The sequence below is a fragment of the Narcine bancroftii genome, chromosome 6, assembly GCF_036971445.1.
Source record: "Narcine bancroftii isolate sNarBan1 chromosome 6, sNarBan1.hap1, whole genome shotgun sequence".
NCBI classification, from domain to species: Eukaryota; Metazoa; Chordata; class Chondrichthyes; order Torpediniformes; family Narcinidae; genus Narcine; species Narcine bancroftii.
In genome coordinates, this window is record NC_091474.1 from 224,010,864 (window position 1) to 224,030,751 (window position 19,888).

The following is a 19,888-nucleotide window of genomic DNA, read 5'->3' on the forward strand; positions in this document are numbered from 1 at the left end:
GAGTACAAGGACACCTCCCCTTCTTGTTACAGCCCTGCACAGGGTAACTCCTTACACATTCCCATCTCATGATGTTTTACCTTACACTATTCAGAAAGGGGGGAGGCAGCAGAAAGGAAATTATAGACTGGTTAGTCCAACATCAGTGGTTGGGAAGATGTTTGAATTAATTGTCAAGGATGAGGTTACAGAGTTGTTGGAAGCTAGGCCAAAGCCAGCACGGTTTTTTTTTAATTTTTTTAATTTTTTTATTTTTCACACCATAAATCACATTAGCCATGATATACACTATTTCTTTTTCACACATATACAGTGACTTTTTCTCCCCCCCCCCTCCTCCCAAGCCACCCCCCCACCCCCCCTCATCCATTTTAGGTATACAATCTAGGTTGCATTAAGCCAGTCAGACAATGTTGTCATTCAACAAAAATACCCCAGAAATTCTACTGAGTCCATTCTTTTCTTTCCTTCTCCTTCCATCAACTTAGGTAATGTTTGTCCCCGGTAGGTTTTCGCTATTGTATTTAATGTAAGGCTCCCATACTTGTTCGAATATTTCAATATTATTTCTTAACCTATATGTTATTTTTTCTAATGGAATACATTTATTCATTTAAATTTAGTAGTTTCTTCCTTTTAATTTGGTTATGTATTCCATTAATAGTTAAAGTCATATAGTTCAGCGTAGCCCTTTTATATTTTGTTTATCTTCTCTTTCCGTTTTTCCATCATTACCTTTCCTCCTTTTCCATTTCTGTTTTCTTATTTTCAACTCTTTATAAGACAACATTCCTACAACATCCAACATTTTCCTTATTCTCCTATTTCCATCTTATTTATCCCCAATCTCCCCTTCCCCTCCTGAGTTGTCCTTTATCCCTTGTCGGACAACCACATCTCCCCTCTCCATTTGGATTTGTGAATCCACTCGCAAGCGTCAACTGATTTTGCAGTGACCGCTATTTCCCCCCACCCCGCCCCCCCCAGAAAAGATTTCACTTTTCATATGTCACAAAGGTCACTCTTTTAATTCCCTCCTTATTCTCTCTATTCCATTACCTTCCCTTATTAATTCTTGTCTATACTATCTATATTTTCCTCTAAGTACAGATACATTCACGTATGCACATTGTCTCTATTCACTCTTATACCTCTTTACCCGCATACATATCAATCGTGATCATTTTTACTCTCATTACCCGTCTTCATCCCTCAGTCTATTTTTGTCTTTACCCACATACATATCAATCGTGATCATTTTTACTCTCATTACCCGTCTTCCTCCCTCAGTCTATTTTTGTAATTGTTCTGCAAATTTTCGTGCTTCTTCTGGATCCGAGAATAGTCTGTTTTGTTGTCCTGGAATAAATATTTTCAATACCGCTGGATGCTTTAGTATAAATTTATACCCTTTCTTCCATAAAATCGCCTTTGCTGTATTGAACTCTTTTCTCTTCTTTAGGAGTTCAAAACTTATATCTGGATAAATGAAGATTTTTTGCCCTTTATACTCCAGTGGTTTGTTGCCCTCTCTTACTTTTTCCATTGTCTTCTCCAGTACCTTTTCTCTTGTAGTATATCTTAGGAATTTTACTACAATAGATCTTGGTTTTTGTTGTGGTTGTGGTTTAGAGGCCAATACTCTATGTGCCCTTTCTATTTCCATTTCTTGCTGTAGTTCTGGACATCCTAGGGTCTTAGGGATCCACTCTTTTATAAACTCCCTCATATTCTTGCCTTCTTCATCTTCCTTAAGGCCCACTATCTTTATGTTATTTCTTCTGTTATAATTTTCCATTGTATCTATTTTTTGAGCTAGTAGTTCTTGTGTCTCTTTAGTTTTTTTATTAGATTCCCCCAATTTCTTTTTTAAGTCTTCTACCTCCATTTCTGCTGCTACTGCCCGCTCTTCCATCTTGTCCATTTTCTTTCCCATTTCTGTTAAGGTCATCTCTATTTTATTCATTTTCTCTTCTGTGTTGTTTATTCTTTTTTTTAAATCATTAAATTCCTGTGTTTGCCATTCTTTAAATGACTCCATGTATCCTTTAATAAGAGAAAGTACCTTCTTTATCTTGCCTTTCTTTTCTTCTTCTATTTCACTGTACTCTTCCTCTTCCTCTTCTTCTTCCTCTGGGTTGGCCATCTGTTGTTTCTTTGTTGCCCTTTCCTTCTCTTCTTTCTTGTTTCCATTGTCTTCTGTGGTCTCTTCTTGCTGCAGGTGTTCTGCAGCTGTCGTTGCCGGCTGTGGAGATCGACTCCCCAGCTGGTCCCCCCTCCCGTCGGTGTGTTTTTTTTCATGCGCAGTTGCGCACTTTTACTCGGCTCAGCGAGCCATTTTTGTAGTCCATTATTTACCGACCTGAGGGAGCGGGTTTCTCTCTCCGCAGCGGGCCTCTTCGGACAGGTAAGGCCTTCACCTTTTTCCTCCTTTGTCTTCTCTTCCTCTCTTCTTACCGTTGCTTTCGATTTTTCTTTTTTTGTCGCCATCTTCTTTCCACCTTTATACTCACTTTTCTGTAACTTTTATTTCTGTGCCTTTGTGTTTTCCTTTGTTTTTCCCGACTTTTCTGGAGAGGGCTGGAGTTCACCGTCCGGCCACTACTCCATCACGTGACTCCCCCGCCAGCACGGTTTTCTTAAGGGAAAATCTTGCATGACAAACCTATTGGAATTCTTTGAAGTAACGAGCAGACTGGATATGGGAAATGCAGTGGATGCTGTGTGTATTTGGATTTTTAGAAGTTATTTGATAATGCGCTGCTGCCAGCTGCTAGTTAGTGGTGGATCCACAGAGGTGGATGTTGGGGCTGCTACTTTTTTGATGTATATTAGTGATTTAGATCCTGGAATGAATGGATTTGTGGCCATATTTGCAGATGATATAAAGGTAGGTGAAGGAGCAGGTAACTTTAAGGAAACTGGGAGGCTGCAGAAGGACTTGACAGAGAAGGAAATTAGGTAGAGAAGTGGCAAATGAAATACAATGTAGAAAAGTGTATGGTCATGCACTTTGGTAGAAAACCTAAATGGGCAGTCTATTTTTTAAATGAGGGGAAAATTGAAAATACCTAGACACAAAGGGACCTGGGAGTCCTCGTGTAGGATAGCCTGAAGGTAAAGTTGCATGTTGAGTTGGTGGTAACGAAGGCAAATTTCATCAGAGAAATAGAATGTACGAGTAGGGATGTGATATTGAGGCTTTATGAGGCACTGGCTCCTGATTTCAGAAAGGATGTGTTGAAGATGAGAAGATGAAAGCAAATACAGTATGACAAAATATAATACATGTGATTTGTTTAAAGTTTGACATCATTGTTTGATAGTGAATAAATTGTTCTAATAAAAATTATGGATTAAAAAAAAAAGGATGTCCTGAATTTGGAGAGGGTTCAAAGGAGGTTCGCAAGGATGATTCTGGGAATGAGGAGTGTTTGACAACTCTTGGCCTATACCTCAGTGGAAGTTAGGAGAATGAGAGGGGATCTCATTTAAATATTTTGAATGTTGCAAGATATGGACAGAGTACATGTAGAAAGATTGTTACCCATGGTGGGAGAGTCTAGGACAAGAGGGCACAACTTCAGGATTGAAGAGTGTCCGCTTAGAGCAGAGATGCTGAGAAATTTCTTCAGCCAGAGGCTGGTACATCTGTGGAATTGTTGTCACAAATGGTTGTGGAGGCCAGGTCATTTAAGCCAGAGATTAGCCAGGGCATCAAAAGTTATGGGGCTAGGCAGTGGCTCTGAGTGGGAAAAATGGACCAGTCTATTTCTGCTCCTATGTTTTATGGTCTTCTGGTATAGATAGGGTAAATTCAGGCATATTTTCCCCACTGTGGTTGTGAAGCATGGGTTAAGGGTGCAAGGTGAAATATTTAAGGGGAATATTTGATGGAACTTCTTCACTCAGAGGGTGATGAGAGTGTGAAATGAATTGTCAGTGGAAGTAGTGGATGCAGGTTGATTTCAATATTTAAGAAACATTTGGATAGATACATGGATGGGAAGGACATGAAGGCCTACGATCCGGGTACATGACTGGGTGGGCCGAATCGCCAGTTTCTGGGATTCTCTGCGCATTTTAAGTTAGCCGGAGGAAGATTTGTCACTGCAGCGGGTCAAGAAGGCAGCTCACCATCACTTGGGCAATTGAATGCTGCTCAGTATGCGAAACTCGCGCCCCTGGGTGAAGTGGAGAACGGTGGACGCAGAGCTACCCTCGACCTTCCGCCAGATGCTCCCTCGGGCTTCCGCCCTTCAGTCTTATCAAGGCAACCCTGTTTTGCTTCTTGCTGCAATATCACGGGGACAGTACTCGCCGTCCTTCATATGCTAACTCGTTTATTTCCTCTGTATTCTCCAGATACCCCACGCAGCCATGCCGTTTTGGAAAGTTACTTTTACTTCTGCCAGCTTTACGTTCCGTGAATCCCTCGACTATTGAAGAAGTCTTTTTCAAGAAAACGATCGGCAACGTCCCTATCACAAGACTATTGTCAGACATGTACAAATCCAGCGATATTTAACTCCAAATCTTTCAAAAGGATAATCTACGTTACCGGTGTTACAAGTGAAACTTCCGCAGACTAACAGAAATCGTGGCTATTACTGTCAAAAAGATGTTTCGTATGCCTGTATAAAATTGGCCAAGGGTTGTTGATAATGTGCCATTCGCGCCCGACAGCTGCCTCTCCTGCCAAATAAGCTGTTTGAAGTTCTCACCAATTAGCGAGTTCAAATTTGACCATGTTCTTTTCAGCAGAATCCATTAGAAGTTTGGCATCCTTGGCAGATCTCTGTTAACGCTTTAGGGAGTTGGGGGGGGGGGGGGGGGGGTTCTTACTGCTGCCGGTGGGCGAAACAATGCAGGGCCCATTTGACCTAAATGGAATGTTGGCCAAAGCTCATTTCACTGTGGCAAAATGTTTTTTTTTTAAACCTTGCATCTGATGCGTTTCCAACATAATTCTTGGCAAATCACAAGGCGGACTTTAAAACACATCCTTCATCTGACCTACTAGTGCCATCCTGGAGAGCACCATGCCACGAGAAAACAACGGCTATTCGTGAAAAGCTGGTAGTATCCCCCCAGTATACTTACTCCTGCCGTTCTTAGTAGATTGTTTTTATAAAAATTTTGTTAACATTTCAAAGATGCTTTGAAGAAATGTGTAAGGCCAACACGTGTAAATTAGACAAACCAAATGTGAAGGATGAAGCGAAGGACCCAGCCCAGCCAGTTGCTGTCCAGTGACTTAGTGCTGAAACCAAAGGCGACGTCAGTTTGACTTCCAGTGGCGAAACCGCAGAACTCCTGCCCGATTATCAACTTTGAGGTCATTTCTGCTGCTCTCCAACAAGGTGAAAGACTTTCAATGTGACCAGAAACCAATCGGAGAGAGTTCGTCTATCATAGACTCCTTTACAAGTGCCTTTTTGCTTTCTTGAGGTATTTGGCCAAACTGCCAGTGCAGTTTGAACGCGGCATGCATGGAAGGAGTTGCCACTATTGAGGCGGCTGGGGGAAGATTTATGGTCGAGGCGCCGTTGATCGGGAAAGTTCATTACGTCTTTGCACGAGAACTGTGGAGTGGATGCGTTATCTTTCAAATAAGCACTAAGGAAAGCAGCACTTGGACATTTTTCTAACAGAAACGTTCGTTGCGTTGTTCTGTGCATAAATATCAAATGTAACTGAGTTGTCAAGTCAAGAATCTTGTAATTCATTCGGAATAGAGTATAATTATACAAGTAAAATATCAACGTTCAAAAGTCGTATTGAATGGCAATTAATTACTGAAAGTGCAAGTAAATTGAATATTCTGAATAAATAGATTTCTCCGGATTTTCTTATAAATGTTTAAATGCACTAAGGGACGATTTAGCTGAATAATTGGAATGCTAAGTTTGCAAATGTGAAACCGACGCGAATTAGACACGAACAGAGGAAAGCGAGAGTGAGAACTCACATGAAAAGTGGAGGATTCATTCCTTATTAGACGACAGATTCTCCAGGAACAGTTATTTACATCGACATCTGAAACAACATTTCAATACCAACTAACAGCGGGTCGACTTTGTTTTTGCCGTCTCCCCATGCTTGAACAGGTATCGATAGCTTAGGAAACGATTATGGTTTATCTTTTTTTGCCCACGATGTTTCAAAACTAGCATTATCCCAGTTTCACTCACTCACCCGAAATGCCCGAATCAAACCCCAATGGCTCGTTGACCACGCAGTTCATGAAACTTTGGCACATTATCTCCAATTTCTTCATTAATCTTCCATATCCTCTTTGAAATTTCGCGCTGGTCTAAGACCAATTCAGAATTGCAAGATTGCAGTATCCAACAAGCCGTCAAGTCAGTTCGGGCACGAGTCACTCAACTTAGTTTCAATTCCATGTTATTTCCCTACAGGCCTGCACGAAGTCATTTCCAATTGCCGTTTGCGTGGCAGATGAGAATCTGCGCCCACCGCCAACCTCTTTGGCAGTGCATTGCAGACCCTAACAGCTGATTCTGAGAACGAAACTGTCTTACTTGCTTCATTTCGAATTTTTCTTTTGCCAATCAGCTTCATTTTATAAATCTCAGGTTTCCAACCCTTCTGCCCAATGGGAGCAGTTTACCTTAAGAATGTAAGATAGGGCAAGGCAAGGCAAACCAGCCTCTTGTGCCTGCTCTGCCATTCAAGATCATGGCTGATCTGCTCCCTCATTGCTTACTTGCATTAATTCTCAATCCTTCATATTTAAAAGTAATATTTTCAACCCATCTACTCTGTGGACCCTTCTTGATTTTAAATATCTCCATAAAACCCCCACCCAATTTATTTTTTCCTCAAAGAAAACAACTCGAGTTTGTGAGAGTCTGGTTGATGCATTACTGGAAGAATATTCAGGCTTTGGAGAGGGTGCAGAAGAGGTTCACGAGGTAATAAATAATAGATTTGTTCTTAAGAATGGGGATAAGCAGAAGGTAAGTTGTGGGAAATCTCTGAAATGTATTTACTTGTTGTAAGGAAGGTGGACGAGCTGAAGGTGTGGATAGACACTTGGCAGCATGACGTGGTGGCGATTAGTGAGACGTGGTTGCAGGAGGGTTGTGACTGGCAGCTAAATATTCCGGGGTTTCACTGCTTTAGGTGTGATAGAATTGGAGGGTTATGAGGGGGTGGTGTTGCATTGCTTGTCAGGGAAAATATTACGGCGGTGCTGATGCGAGATAGATTGGAAGGCTTGTCAAGGGAGGCAGTATGGGTGGAATTAAAAATGGAAAAGGAGAAGTTACAATTATAGGGGTGTATTATAGAATACCTAATGGGCAAGCGAGAAATAGAGGAGCAAATGTGTAAGGAAATAGCAGAGATTTGTAATAAACACAAGGTTATGTTAGTGGGGATTATAATTTTCCTCATATAGATTGGGAAATGCATTCTGTGAAGGGGCTGGATGGATTAGAATTTGTGAAATGTGTGGAGGGTAGTTATTTTGCAGCAATACATTGATCTTCTCTACATAGAGAAGGGGCAGTGTTGGATCTACTGTTGGGGAATGAGATAGGGCAGGTGATGGAGGTATGTGTTGGGGAGCACTTCAGATCCAGTGACCATGGTACTATTAGTTTCAATATAATTATGGAAAAGGATAAGTATGGTCCAAAGATTAAGGTTTTTGAGTGGGGAAAAGCCAGATTTGATAAAATGAGAAGAGATTTGCAAGGAGTGGTTTGGACTGATTTGTTTTATGGGAAGGAGGTAGAGGAGAATTGGAGCTCATTTAAAGGTGAGATTTTGAGGGCACAGAATCTTTATGTTCCTGTTAGGATAAAAGGCAGGGACAAAAATTCGAGAGAGCCATGGTTTTCAAGGGAAATTAGAAAGTTGCTTCGATATAAAAGGGAGTCCTACATTAAATACATGAAGCAAAGTATGAATGAGATGCTTGGAAAATAGATGGATTGTCAAAAGCTTAAGAAATAAATTAGGATAGTGAAAAGAAGGTACGAAAAGAAGGTGGCTATAGTGAACAGGGTGAAAGTAAATCTGAAGGGTTTTTACAGATAAGTGAATAGCAAAAGGAGAGTGAAGGATAAAATTGGACAACTAGTCAATCTGAGCAGAATAATGAGTGCAGAGCCAAATGAGATGGGGGAGATACTGAATGAGTTCTTCTCTTCGGTATTCACTCAAGAAAAAGATATGGAATTGTGTAGGACAAGAGAAGCAAAAGGGGTAATTATGGAAAATGTAGGGATTAGGAAAGAGGGGGTGTTGGAACCTTTGAGGCATATAAAGGTGGATAATTCTCCAAGTCCCAACAGAATTTTCCCCAGGACCTTGAGGGAAGTCAGGGAGGAAATAGCGAAGGCTCTGACAGTAATTTTTCAACAGTCGCTGGTTCTGCAGGATTGGCACGTCGCAAATGTGGTTCCTTTTTTTAAAAAGGGGTCCAGGTGTAGGTCCGGTGATTATCAGCCAGTAAGTTTGACATTGTTGGCTGGTAAACTAATGGAAAGTATTCTTAGAGATAATGTTTAAGTATCTAGAGGGACAGGGACTGATCAGGGACACCCAACATGGGTTTGTGCAGAGAAGGTCATGTTTGACAAATCTTGTTGAATTTTTTGAGGAGGTGAAGAGAAAGGTTGATGAAGGCAGAGCAGTAGATGTAGTCTATATGGATTTCAGTAAGGCTTTCGATAAGGTTCCACATGGAAGGTTGGTAAGGAAGGTTCAGGTACTAGGTATTGATGTTGAGATAGTCAGATGGGATCAATGGTGGCTAGAAGGTAGATGCCAGTGAGTCATGGTTGATAACTGTCTGTCAGGATGGAGGCTGGTGACGAGCAGTGTGCCTTAGGGCTGTGTTGGGTCCCTTGCTGTTTGTCATTTGATGGAGTGGTAAATTGGGTTAGTAAATATGTGGATGATACAAAAATGGGAGGAGTTGTGGATAGTGAAGATGGTTTTCAGGGACTGCAGAAGGATTTGGACTGCTTAGAAGAGTTTTTGGAGAATAATCAAAACAGGACATATGCAGTGAAGGGGAGGGCATTACAGAGAAACAGAGATCTTGGAATAACTGTTTATTGTTCTTTGAAAGTGGATGCTCATGTAGAAAGGGAGGTAAAGAAGGCTTTTGATATGCTGGCCTTTATAAATCAAAGCATAGAATATAGGAGTTGAGAAGTGATATTGAGACTATTCAAGGCATTGGTGAGGCCAAATTTGGAATTCTATGTGCAGTTCTGGTCCCCAAATTATAGGAAGGATATCGATAAAGTAGAGAGGGTGCAGAGAAGATTTATTAAAATGTTGTCTGGATTGCAGTATCTAGAATGCAAAGAAAGAAGGAATAGACCAAGTCTTTATTCATTAGAACATAGAAGGTTGAGGGGGATTTGATAGAGGTATATAAAATTATAAGGATAGACAGAGTAGATGTGAATAGGTTCTTCCCCTTGAGGGTAGGTGAGATTGGAATGAGGGGTTATGTTCAGTGTTAAGGGGTAAAAGTAACATGAGAGGGTGCTTCTTCATTCAGAGAGTGGTGCCTGAGTGGAATGACCTTCTGGAAGAGGTGGTTGCAGTAGGGTCAGTTTTGTCATTTAAGAGAAGGTTGGATAAGTGCATGGATGTGAGGGGATTGGAGGGTTATGGACAGGGAGCAGGTAGGTGGGACGAAAGGGGCCGAGATGAGCTGTTTCTGTCCTGTAATTGTTTTGTTAATTTTTCCAATTCAGACAACATAACCATACAAGGTTGGACAAGCTTAGATTGTGTATTGCACCAGAGAAACCAAAGGTGTTGGAGAAACTTCACAGGCCACTTGGCATCCACATGTGATTTTGTATTGTACTCAACCCTAGTATCTACAGACGTTTTTTTCCCCCTGGAGCATTGGGGACTGACAGCTGATCTGATGGAAGCTCATAAAATTGAGTCATGGATAGATAACTTTTCCCTAGATGAACATGCCAAATATTAGAGGGCATAGGTTTAAGGTTCATAACCACTGCCTTTCTTTCCATTGGTATACCACCTTAAGTAATCCCATACTAACTGCAGAGCACCTATGGCATATATGTCCTTTGAATTAAGATTAGTACCTATTGCACTTCTCCACTGTCCATCAATATTGCAAATAAACCACACACTTAACACTAATGTTCTGCAGCAGCTTGTACTACAGAAGATCAAAGAAATGAGCCATTAAACTCAATGGGACTATAGTCAGAATGATCATCCTCCATTTGCCTTTGTTTAACTTGGTCTATCTTTCTCATTCATGTGTTTATTTCCTCTGAACTTATCCATGTTATTTGACACAACCACGTAGGATGCTATAGGTGCTCTGTGGTTGGTTAAGGGATTACTTAAGGTGGTACACGAGTATAAAGGTTGAGAACCACTGGACTAGGGCTCTGCATCGTGCATCAGGAGAACAGTTATTGCATACAGAATAAAAATATTAGTTTTTAATATGCCAAACTTAAATATTACTTTTATTTCATTAAGCTGTTTACTATTTTATTGATATGTTTGCCTGAAGATATTGCTGCAATCACTTAGTTATCTACTTTGAGTATTTATATCTCCAACTAAAATAAACTACACATTTATGATTGGCAAATGATTGGTAAACCATCTATTTGTACCAAGTATACTCATTTGACTACTTCTTGGGATTGCAAATTCAATTCAGCATTCTTGATTACCTGTGGTAGCCATTTACTCTCCTGTTTATCCATGCATTTTGAAATTGCTCTCCCATTTCCCAAGTTCAAATGGTTTGTGACTGGTGAGAAAGTGGTTCCAGCAACAACAGCCAATTGCCTGCCTAATTAACATGATTGATTGTTCAGTCATTTACATCCAGATCTTTCTGCCGCTTATTGCCTCCAACCCAATACATTCTGACTTTGTGTTGTCTTAAGTGAACCATAGAGGAAGCAATGCACTACAATGAGATCTTGGAGGCAAAGATCCTAAGGCACAATTTCAAAGAGTACAAAATGGTGCCATATCTTAAATTATTCATCACTAAAAATTCTTCAGATCATCATGGCATTACTTTCGTGTAATTGATACTTAAATAAGCAACTATATTTCTTGCTCTACAGCCTTGCCATTTCAGAAGTACCTCACTTTAAAGTATTCCAGGATGTCTTATGGTCACCATACCTTCCATTTAAATAAATCGCAACTATTTCAAATCTTTATTCGAAGTTTCCTTTTATTTCTAACTGAACCAATTTTTATTGATTCACTGGTGTTCAGAATTGGTCTCCATCAGGTGAAATGGTTTATCAAAGGAACATTCAAATCTTGGAGCAAAAGGTGGTCACTCAGCTCTTCAACCCTTCTTTAGTGTTTAAAACAACGACTAATGATCTGATTGCAATTGGAATCCATATTCCATCAATCAGTAATTTTTCATGCCTTGTTTAAAGTATCTTTCAATTTCTAGTGCAAGATGGTGTTTCAAACAGTTAAATTTCCTTTGATCAGTATTAAAATTGCAAAACCAATTTAATTGCCAATTCAACATAGCAATTTTAAACTTTTCTAATAGGAAGAGTTGACTTTAATGGAAAGCAAAGATGTGACAGTCACCTTCAAGGGTGTGCAGGACAAATCACCCAATAAACCAAATGTTAAACCATTGGGATTTCAAAAGTCAGATAGTTGATTGTTTGGAATGGAGATTACTGGCTCGTGTGTATTAGAATTAAAGGCTGCTAGTAATTAATATGCATGTTTTTTGATGCCAATTTCAAATACATACAATAACTTTAAACTCAAAATATTTTCTGTTTCTCCAGTGTGGCATTCCTCCCACTTCCTATAATAATCAGATCATTGCAGCACAGTGCAAACCCTTTGACCCCTGATGTTGTGCCAACCTTTATATTCCTACAAAAACTATACTCTTCCAACTCATAACCTTGTCTTTCATCCATGTGCTTCAGAGTCCCTTAAATGCCCCTCATGTTTCAGCCTCCACCACCACTCCTGGCAAGGCACTCAACTCTATAAAAACCTACACCTGATGTCTCCCCTAAACTTTCTTCTCTTCACTTTGTACAGATGTTCTCTGGTGTTTGCTATTCTTGCCCTAGGGGAAAAAAGGTGCTGGCTGTCCACCTTATATTCATCCTCATCTCTCAGAATCTTGTAGATTTCTATCAAGTTTCCTCTCATCTTCCTTCACTTCCTCTCATCCTCCTCCATTCCAAAGAGAAAAGGCCCAGCTTTTCTTACCTTGCCTCAAGACTTATTTTCCAATCCAGTCAACATCCCGATAAATCTCCTCTGCACCTTCTCCAAATCTTCCACATCCTTCCTATAATGAGGGTACCAGAATTGAACAAAATAGACCAAGTGGGGTCTCAGAGATTTGTGGAGTTGCAACACTACCTCTTGACTTTTAAACTCAATCCCCTATTAATGAAGCCCAGCATCCCATAGGCCTCCTTAACTAACCTATCAACCTCTATGCAAGGTTGAGAGATGTATAGATTTGGACCCCAAGATCCCCATGTTAAGTATCCAACCATTAACCCTTTTCTCATCCTTCTGGTTTGAGGTTTCAAATGCATCACCTCACACTTATCTGGATTGAACACCATCTGCCACTTTTCTGCCCAACTCTGCATCCTGTTAATATCCTTTTGTAACCTATGACAACCTTCAACACTATCTACAGCTCCTCCAACCTTATCTTCTGCAAACTTACTGACCCATTCATCCACTTCTTCATCTAGGTTATTCATAAAAATGACAAAGAGCTGGGGTCCCAGAATAAATCCCTGCAGAATTCCACGAGTCTGACGCTACAGGCAGAATATTTCCCATCTACTATCTTGTACTATTTGCTTTCAACATGCAAGCTAATTTTTAATCCACACAGCCAAGGTTTCATGGATCCCATGCCACATGACTTAGAACAAGTCTCTAAAGAGGGACTTTGTCAAATGCCTTAATAAAATCCATACAGACCACATCTACTGCCCTCCCTCCAATTTCCTGTTACCTCCCAAAAAAACTCAATTAGGCTCATAAGACAAGACCTTCCTCTCACAAAGCCATGCTATGTATTCTGTACTTCTCCAAATGCTCATAAATCCTGTCCTTAAGAATCCTCAGCAGATTGCACACCACTGACACAAGAATCACCAGTCTATAACTCCCAGGTTTCTTCCTTTTTTTAAAAAAATACCCAAAAAGTCCACATTTGTTTTTCTTCAATCCTCCAGCACCTCCTGTGGCCAAGGACTCATATCCAATGGAAGGGCAATCAAATCATAACATCCTCAGGCTCATTCACAGATTACATGTCAGCTCTGATGGACCAGCCACATTTGCATACCAAACACATTTTGTAAATGGACCAACTTGAACCCTGGTAGGAAGGCATTATAGGCAGAAGGATTCAAGGATGCAATTAAAACATCAATATGCAAATGAATGGGAACCCCCCACCCCAATCTACATGCAGAAGGAACAATGTGGCTAGAAATGTGGGAGGACACTACCTCAAACTTACTGCCACCTTCAGAAGCAGGTATCTGTTCATTTGTCTTAGTATAGTTTCCACACCCAGCCTCATTCACCAAAACTAGTGGATGCAACCATCAAGCTTTCTTAGGCAGACTAGAGATGCACCAATTTTCATCATAATCTCCTCACATGATATAGTATGTGAAACAGCACTAAAGCCCAGTAGGCAACAAAATAGAGTCAAGACTCATGAATAGTTAAGTGAGCAAGTCTCCAAACTGAATGAATGTTGAGCAAATACTGAAGTCATGAATCAGTTATCAAACCATGTTTAGTGTGTTTCTACAGTCTCAAGATATCCTTATATCTTTAAGTGCAGGTAGTCAAGACAAAACCATCCACCAAAATACAGCATTTAACTGGTGACTGGTAAATCAATTGCACTATAAAATAGTGACTGTGATTTAAACAACGATCAAACCAAATAGAATTGATGATAAAACAGTAACACATGTACCAGTTCAATAGGATTCAACATTTGTTTGACTTTATTCAAAAACGTTTAAACTTTGCAGGATGTTTAGGCTTAGTGTCCAAGAAATTCAGACAGAGACTTGGCTACAAGAGTTAGTACAAAAAAGTGAAAAGGAATCTGATGGAAACATTCGAATAGGCTCTACTTTTGTAACAAATGCAGTGTATGGATAAAGATAACTAGCCACAGAAAGGAGATACATGGCAATAGTTGAACAGCAATAGTTTGAAGGCATATTACTGAAATTCAAATGTTTATTTTGGCTACTGATGGCCTCCAGTAAGTTTTATTCACTCCGTCTATTTACCATTCACTCAAAGAGCAACATCTGTCAAATCCTAGACTTCAGCTAGGATTTAAATTATAAAGCACATGCATTATAAAAATATTCTTTCACAAATGACAAAGCATCAGATAAAATTGTTAGAAGTGCTGCAATCATACCACAGGTCCATCTGACAAATTCTGTCAAATGCAACATTTGGGCACAGACAATTACATGAGCATACTTTACTCAATTTAAGGCTTCAGTATGAATAATGCAATAAAGTGTTATACAAAGCCAAATTATAGTAGCCAGCTCCAATCCCAAATGCAGATCTTTCTTCCTCTTGATCTGCACCCAAGATGAAATTCTGTTTTCAGAAACATCAGTAAGCAGAAAGATGTACTGAGGATTAACCAAAAACCAGCATCTTCAATTGGTATGGAAGGATTTTTGACAAATCAGTGTTTTAGTCCTTTCACACTGTTTGTGCATGTTTCACTTTTGCTGGCGTGTAGTTTTTATCTATGATTTCCTCTTGCAGAAACATATGAAGACAGCGCTCATTCTGTGCCAAGGGATGCCCAGCAACTCTGAAAAGGCAAAATATTCAAATTTCAGTGAATAAGTTTAGAATCAACAAAACCTAGCATTTCATAAAAAATTGCATTGGGGTTACCAGAGACAGCTTTCAAGAAAGAGATGAAAGATAACTGACATGGTGGGAAAAGACTAGAAAAGCTGTCCATGTGTACAGGAAACAAGTTATCTGGTTGATTGACTACATCACACTTCAAAAGTGGAGTGGAGATTGTTAAAGGGCTTGCCATAACTCTCCAATCCTCAAGATACTTGATATTCTGGTTCAAATAAATAACCAATGGATATGCCTAACAGATATAGATCAAACAAATCTACACTACAATTAATAGACTAAATTAAGAGACAAGGCAAAATGGTGCTGATTGGATGCTAAATAGCACAATTTACCAGATAGTTTTGATAACAGAAAGTTGAAGGGTATTAATATTTGTTAATTAAATAGAGAAGGTTGCTTATGTCAGCTCCCACCTATCAACTAGGTCATGATATGGGGGGGGGGGGGGGGGGGGGGGGAAATCACCAATTTCAAGCAAGATACAGGGAAGCCTCATCTGACGACCAATTTGTTCAAGTGCAACAAAAGCAAGCAAAAATTTCTGGCGAACTGTTGGAAGATAGCTATGCACCATTATTGTATATGGCACAATGAATGAATTATTTTACTTAAGTTTGAACAAAAACAGCATTAGGGCAGACTGGAGTCAATTCCCCTCAAAATGCATTGCAATAATTTAAGAGCTCACTATGTTTAAGATGGTCCAACTAGCAAACTTATCAAATAAAAGTGAACTTAGATAAAACCAAAAATTACATCCCTCTCTGCACAAGCTACAAGTTTACTAGTGTTTCTTCCCCCCTCCCCCCAAACAAAGTTCCAGTACCTTTGTGACATCTTTCAGTTGGGCAGCATGGTTAGTGTAGCTGTTAGCACCAGTGATCCAGGTTTGAATCCAATGCTGCGAGGAGTTGCTAAATTTTCCCCATATCTGTATGGGTTTTCCCCAGGTGTTCCTTTCCTCCCACCCTCCAAACATAATGGCCAGAATCAACTTCTACCATGTTGCAAATAAAAAATTTTAAAAATTAAAAGTGGAGTTCGAGATGAGCATCTTTAACTACAATCTTAAGATGTTAGTGCAATTTGGATAAAATTTGTCTAGCTTTATTTTGCAAAACAATAGCTGTGTTAAAAAGGTACCAACACTAACCTGATAATGTAGTCCTCGATTTCCGACTTATACGAGTTACGTCCACCCACACACGTTTGAATTTTTAAAATTTAAACTACTGTACATATTTTGTATTAAAAGAACTGTATACAGTGGTCCCCGCTCCCCAACTTACGACCAAACCAGAGTTACAACCAATTTTTCGGTCCCCATTATTGTTACAAGTTGGGAACTACCTGGAAGGTACAATATTTTTTCCACTAAATGTAGATCATCGGTGTCTAAAAGTAATGACTGAAAGTATAGAACATGGTTTCAGGAGAAAAAAAAATATGGAAAACAATTTTCCCATTGAAGTTACTTGTTAATAAACTGTTCAAGTCCTTGTCTTCTTTCTTCTATAAAGTTGTCATCAAAGATGCCATCATCCCCTCGAAAAGGCAGCTGACGAAATAGTGCTTTGCCAGGCAATGGCGGTACCACAACCTAAAAAGGAAAAAAATGTTTTTAGCCAAGAAAACAGAATAAATAAATGCCTTGCTACATATTTAGCATGTCTTCTGAAAGAAAAACATTCTACAGTAAAAACCCAATATCTGGCACCAATAGGAATTGATAGATGTCGGATAAGAGAATTTTAAGATTGTGTTGCTTGGATTGGCAAATTGACTGCAAGGGGCTCCAAATTTAAACTTTTTTTTAAAAACCTATTTATTTTCTGCAATTTTTTTGCCAGTTACTTGAATTTCAGATAACAGGGATTTTACTGTATTTAACTTTGAAGTGTACAGTGCAAATGCTATTCAATAGTCAACCACCAAATGAAAGTTGTTTGTGTTCCACCACTGATAGATGAAGTGATGACAATACTTAATCACAACAGCCAGAGTTAATTTCATGGCAAAGAAAAATGTACAAAGGTGGATATACCAACTAAGATCATATCTTTTCACCATTAAGCAGTTACCTACAGAAAATCCTTATGCCACAAATTGAAATATATATTAATTTGTCATTGCCCACCAATTTGCTTTTAATGCATGTGTCTACAAGATCTGGTCCAACCAACTTTAGAGCAAGTATTTACATGAGGGGGAAAATAAATTCTATAAATCATGCACTCAATTTTTTTGTGTCAAGTTACTCCCCAAGTACTACTGCAGCTGAAAATTCAAAACTGATCAGCTAATATTGAGAATTTTGAAACATTAAAGTTTTAAATCATTAAAAATAAACAACTTTTGGAGAAACATTGGTGCAATGGAGGGAGATGCAGTTTCATTCATTAACTATAGAAGGTCCATGTCCCATTCCTTGCAGATACTCAAGAGTTTCACGTAATAGTCCCAATGATGCCTTTCCTAGGTCATAAGATGTATACTATAGCAGATAGTGTAACAGAAGAAGGGTTGGTTCACCTAAAAGGTTCTTATTCAATGTACGCCAGAGGTAAATGCAACAATCAAGTGAAGTCAAATGAATCAAGTTAGCTTTGAATAGCAATCTCAAGTCTATTCACAACAATTGGACAAGCAATACCTGCACCAATTCCACTTGACAATTTACATGCTTAAGTTTAGTTCTTGAAGCACCACAGTCAGTTTGTTGTGACAACGAACAAGAGTTCTGGTGTCCTCACGTCGTGGAATATTTTTCATTCTTACTCTAAAAAACATCTGTTGATTAATTCTATGCCAATCTGCACATCCATGTACTTCGTAGCTTTCAATGAAGCACTGATGAAACAATTCATTCCAGACTTTGAGGGAAAAAAATGATTATAAACCTAAAAGTTTTCTTTCCTAGCTACAGTCTTGGAGGTGCCCCATTTTGACTTGTAGTTCTGCATTTCAAGACCATATGCTATAGCCTTGCTTTAAATTGTTAGTGGATTTTGGTTTACAGATCCTAGCTTCATTGAGTAGCAATTTTAAATACGAAAGGAATTGGCCATTACAATTCAAATTTAATATTTATGCAAATTTCAAAGTCAAATTAAGTTTAACCCACAGGAAATCCCTCCAATTTTATTTAGGCAAATTGAAAGGCACCCAAATTGTATGTTAAAAAAGTTAAAGATGCATGTTACCAGGTAACTTTTACTCATTGATTCAATTTTTAAGGCATGTAGTTCTCCCCATCCTCCCCCAACAAAAAAAGTGACCTATTTTGAGAATATTGCTTTGATGGAAACCCAGTTATGGTTGGAGGACACAACCCCATTGTTAGATGAATTTAACCAGACATTTCGGTCCCAAAATAACTGGGCTTTACCTTGCTTTCCCTTTCAAGTTCATTTCTCAGCCATTCAAAGTCACTGTATCTTCTTCTCACAGAAGATTCCTTCAACTTGAATATTGGAAGATTGGTCTGAAAAATATAAGTTACTCAATGCAATGAAAATGCTTTAAAAAAAGTCAAAATTGACAGTTTAAAGTAGTTAAATATTTAATACATACAGATTGATCATAATTTGGAAAAGGAGTTTAAAATTCCATGCCACTTAAGTTTTATCACTGTAATTCTGAAGTTTTTAAAAAAAATGCACCAGACAGATCATGATTGATGGAGGAACCATTTCCCTTTTGCACAGTAGAACCTCTGCAAAGAGGCGATTAGATTTATGAATAAATAAAGGATTAAAAGTTCCACACAAGAAAATTCTGTCTCCTTCCTAGTGTTGGAGATAATCACAACTCTATCAACAAGTGCACATAAGTTTAAGCAAATGATTTAAAGGAAATAATGCAAGGAAGTCTCATTCATGGGGAAAATAAAATCTGAAACCTTGTTGGGGAAGAGAGTGAAATGAGAATGTAAATATCTAGTGAACATTTGAAATACTATGATCTTGAAGGCTGCAGCCCAGGTGCTAGAAAAGAGATTAACATCGATAAAAGCAGAATTAGAAATTACCATGACATGATCATAATCTCAATCAATGTCAACAATCTTGAAATATTAGAAGGTATATTGTTGCTTTGATAGACAAGTTTAGCTTTAGAACAAGCCCAATGGGCCTCAGCAGCTCTGGAAAGCACAGTCAAATTAATTTAATCCCACATGCCTGCATGATCCACATCCTTCCATTTGCTTCATGTTCAAGTGCTTAAATGCCAATGTTACTACTGCATCTGCTGAAGGGCTCAGGCATGAAACACCAACTGTCCATTGGTTTCCATGAATGCTGCATGACCTGCTGAGTTTCTCCAGCACTTGTGTACGACGCAAGATAAATGGGGGAGGTCCAACATGCAAATTTGTTGGAGAGATGCTGGGCTGCACAAGTTTTCACTTGAAAGAAGCTCAGCACCCATTCTGAGGACACTCTTTCCAAAGATTTGTCAGGTTTGGTTTCAGTATTTGCACAAGTATTGGCGGAGTGGAATGACCTTCCAGAAGAGGTGGTTACGAGGTGGGACTAGTAGCATTCACTTAAATCGGTGCAGACTAGAGTGGCCGAGATGGCCTGCTTCTGTACTGTAATTGTTATACGGTTATAATCTTAACTATTTTGTTTTGGAGGGGAAGAGAGAAGGAGGTCAATGTCCAAGATGCCAGGAAAATTTTATTTTGCAAATATGGCAATGGGAGTGAAATACACATCTCAAGTACAGACATTAGATTTTCAAGGCTCTTTGGAATGTCAAAAATCAATGTTCAATTTTGAATAAATATTAAGGCCATATCCAAAACATGCAATATAAATTAGCAACAACCGACTTCTAACACATTCACTGAGAAATTTAGCTCAAACTCCAAATAGCTTAAACCTGAAAGCCTGCAGACAATGATTGAAGTAAAAAC

The 19,888-nt window shown here is 39.1% G+C and overlaps 2 protein-coding genes across 2 annotated transcripts in view; one reads left to right on the plus strand and one right to left on the minus strand.

Moving 5' to 3' along the window:
* nr2e1 (nuclear receptor subfamily 2, group E, member 1) overlaps window positions 1-11,204 on the plus strand; it is a 66,198-nt gene extending 54,994 nt beyond the window's left edge. The window contains exon 9 of the mRNA XM_069888117.1: window positions 4,366-11,204. Within this exon, the coding sequence (XP_069744218.1) occupies window positions 4,366-4,528 (163 nt within the window). The 3' untranslated portion in view covers window positions 4,529-11,204. The remainder of the gene's footprint in view (window positions 1-4,365) is intronic.
* Window positions 11,205-14,034: 2,830 nt separating this feature from the next.
* snx3 (sorting nexin 3) overlaps window positions 14,035-19,888 on the minus strand; it is a 38,668-nt gene continuing 32,814 nt past the window's right edge. The window contains exons 2-4 of the mRNA XM_069887521.1: window positions 18,356-18,451; window positions 16,443-16,567; window positions 14,035-14,902 (exon numbers count right to left, since the gene is read on the minus strand). Of these exons, the coding sequence (XP_069743622.1) occupies window positions 14,788-14,902; window positions 16,443-16,567; window positions 18,356-18,451 (336 nt within the window). The 3' untranslated portion in view covers window positions 14,035-14,787. The remainder of the gene's footprint in view (window positions 14,903-16,442; window positions 16,568-18,355; window positions 18,452-19,888) is intronic.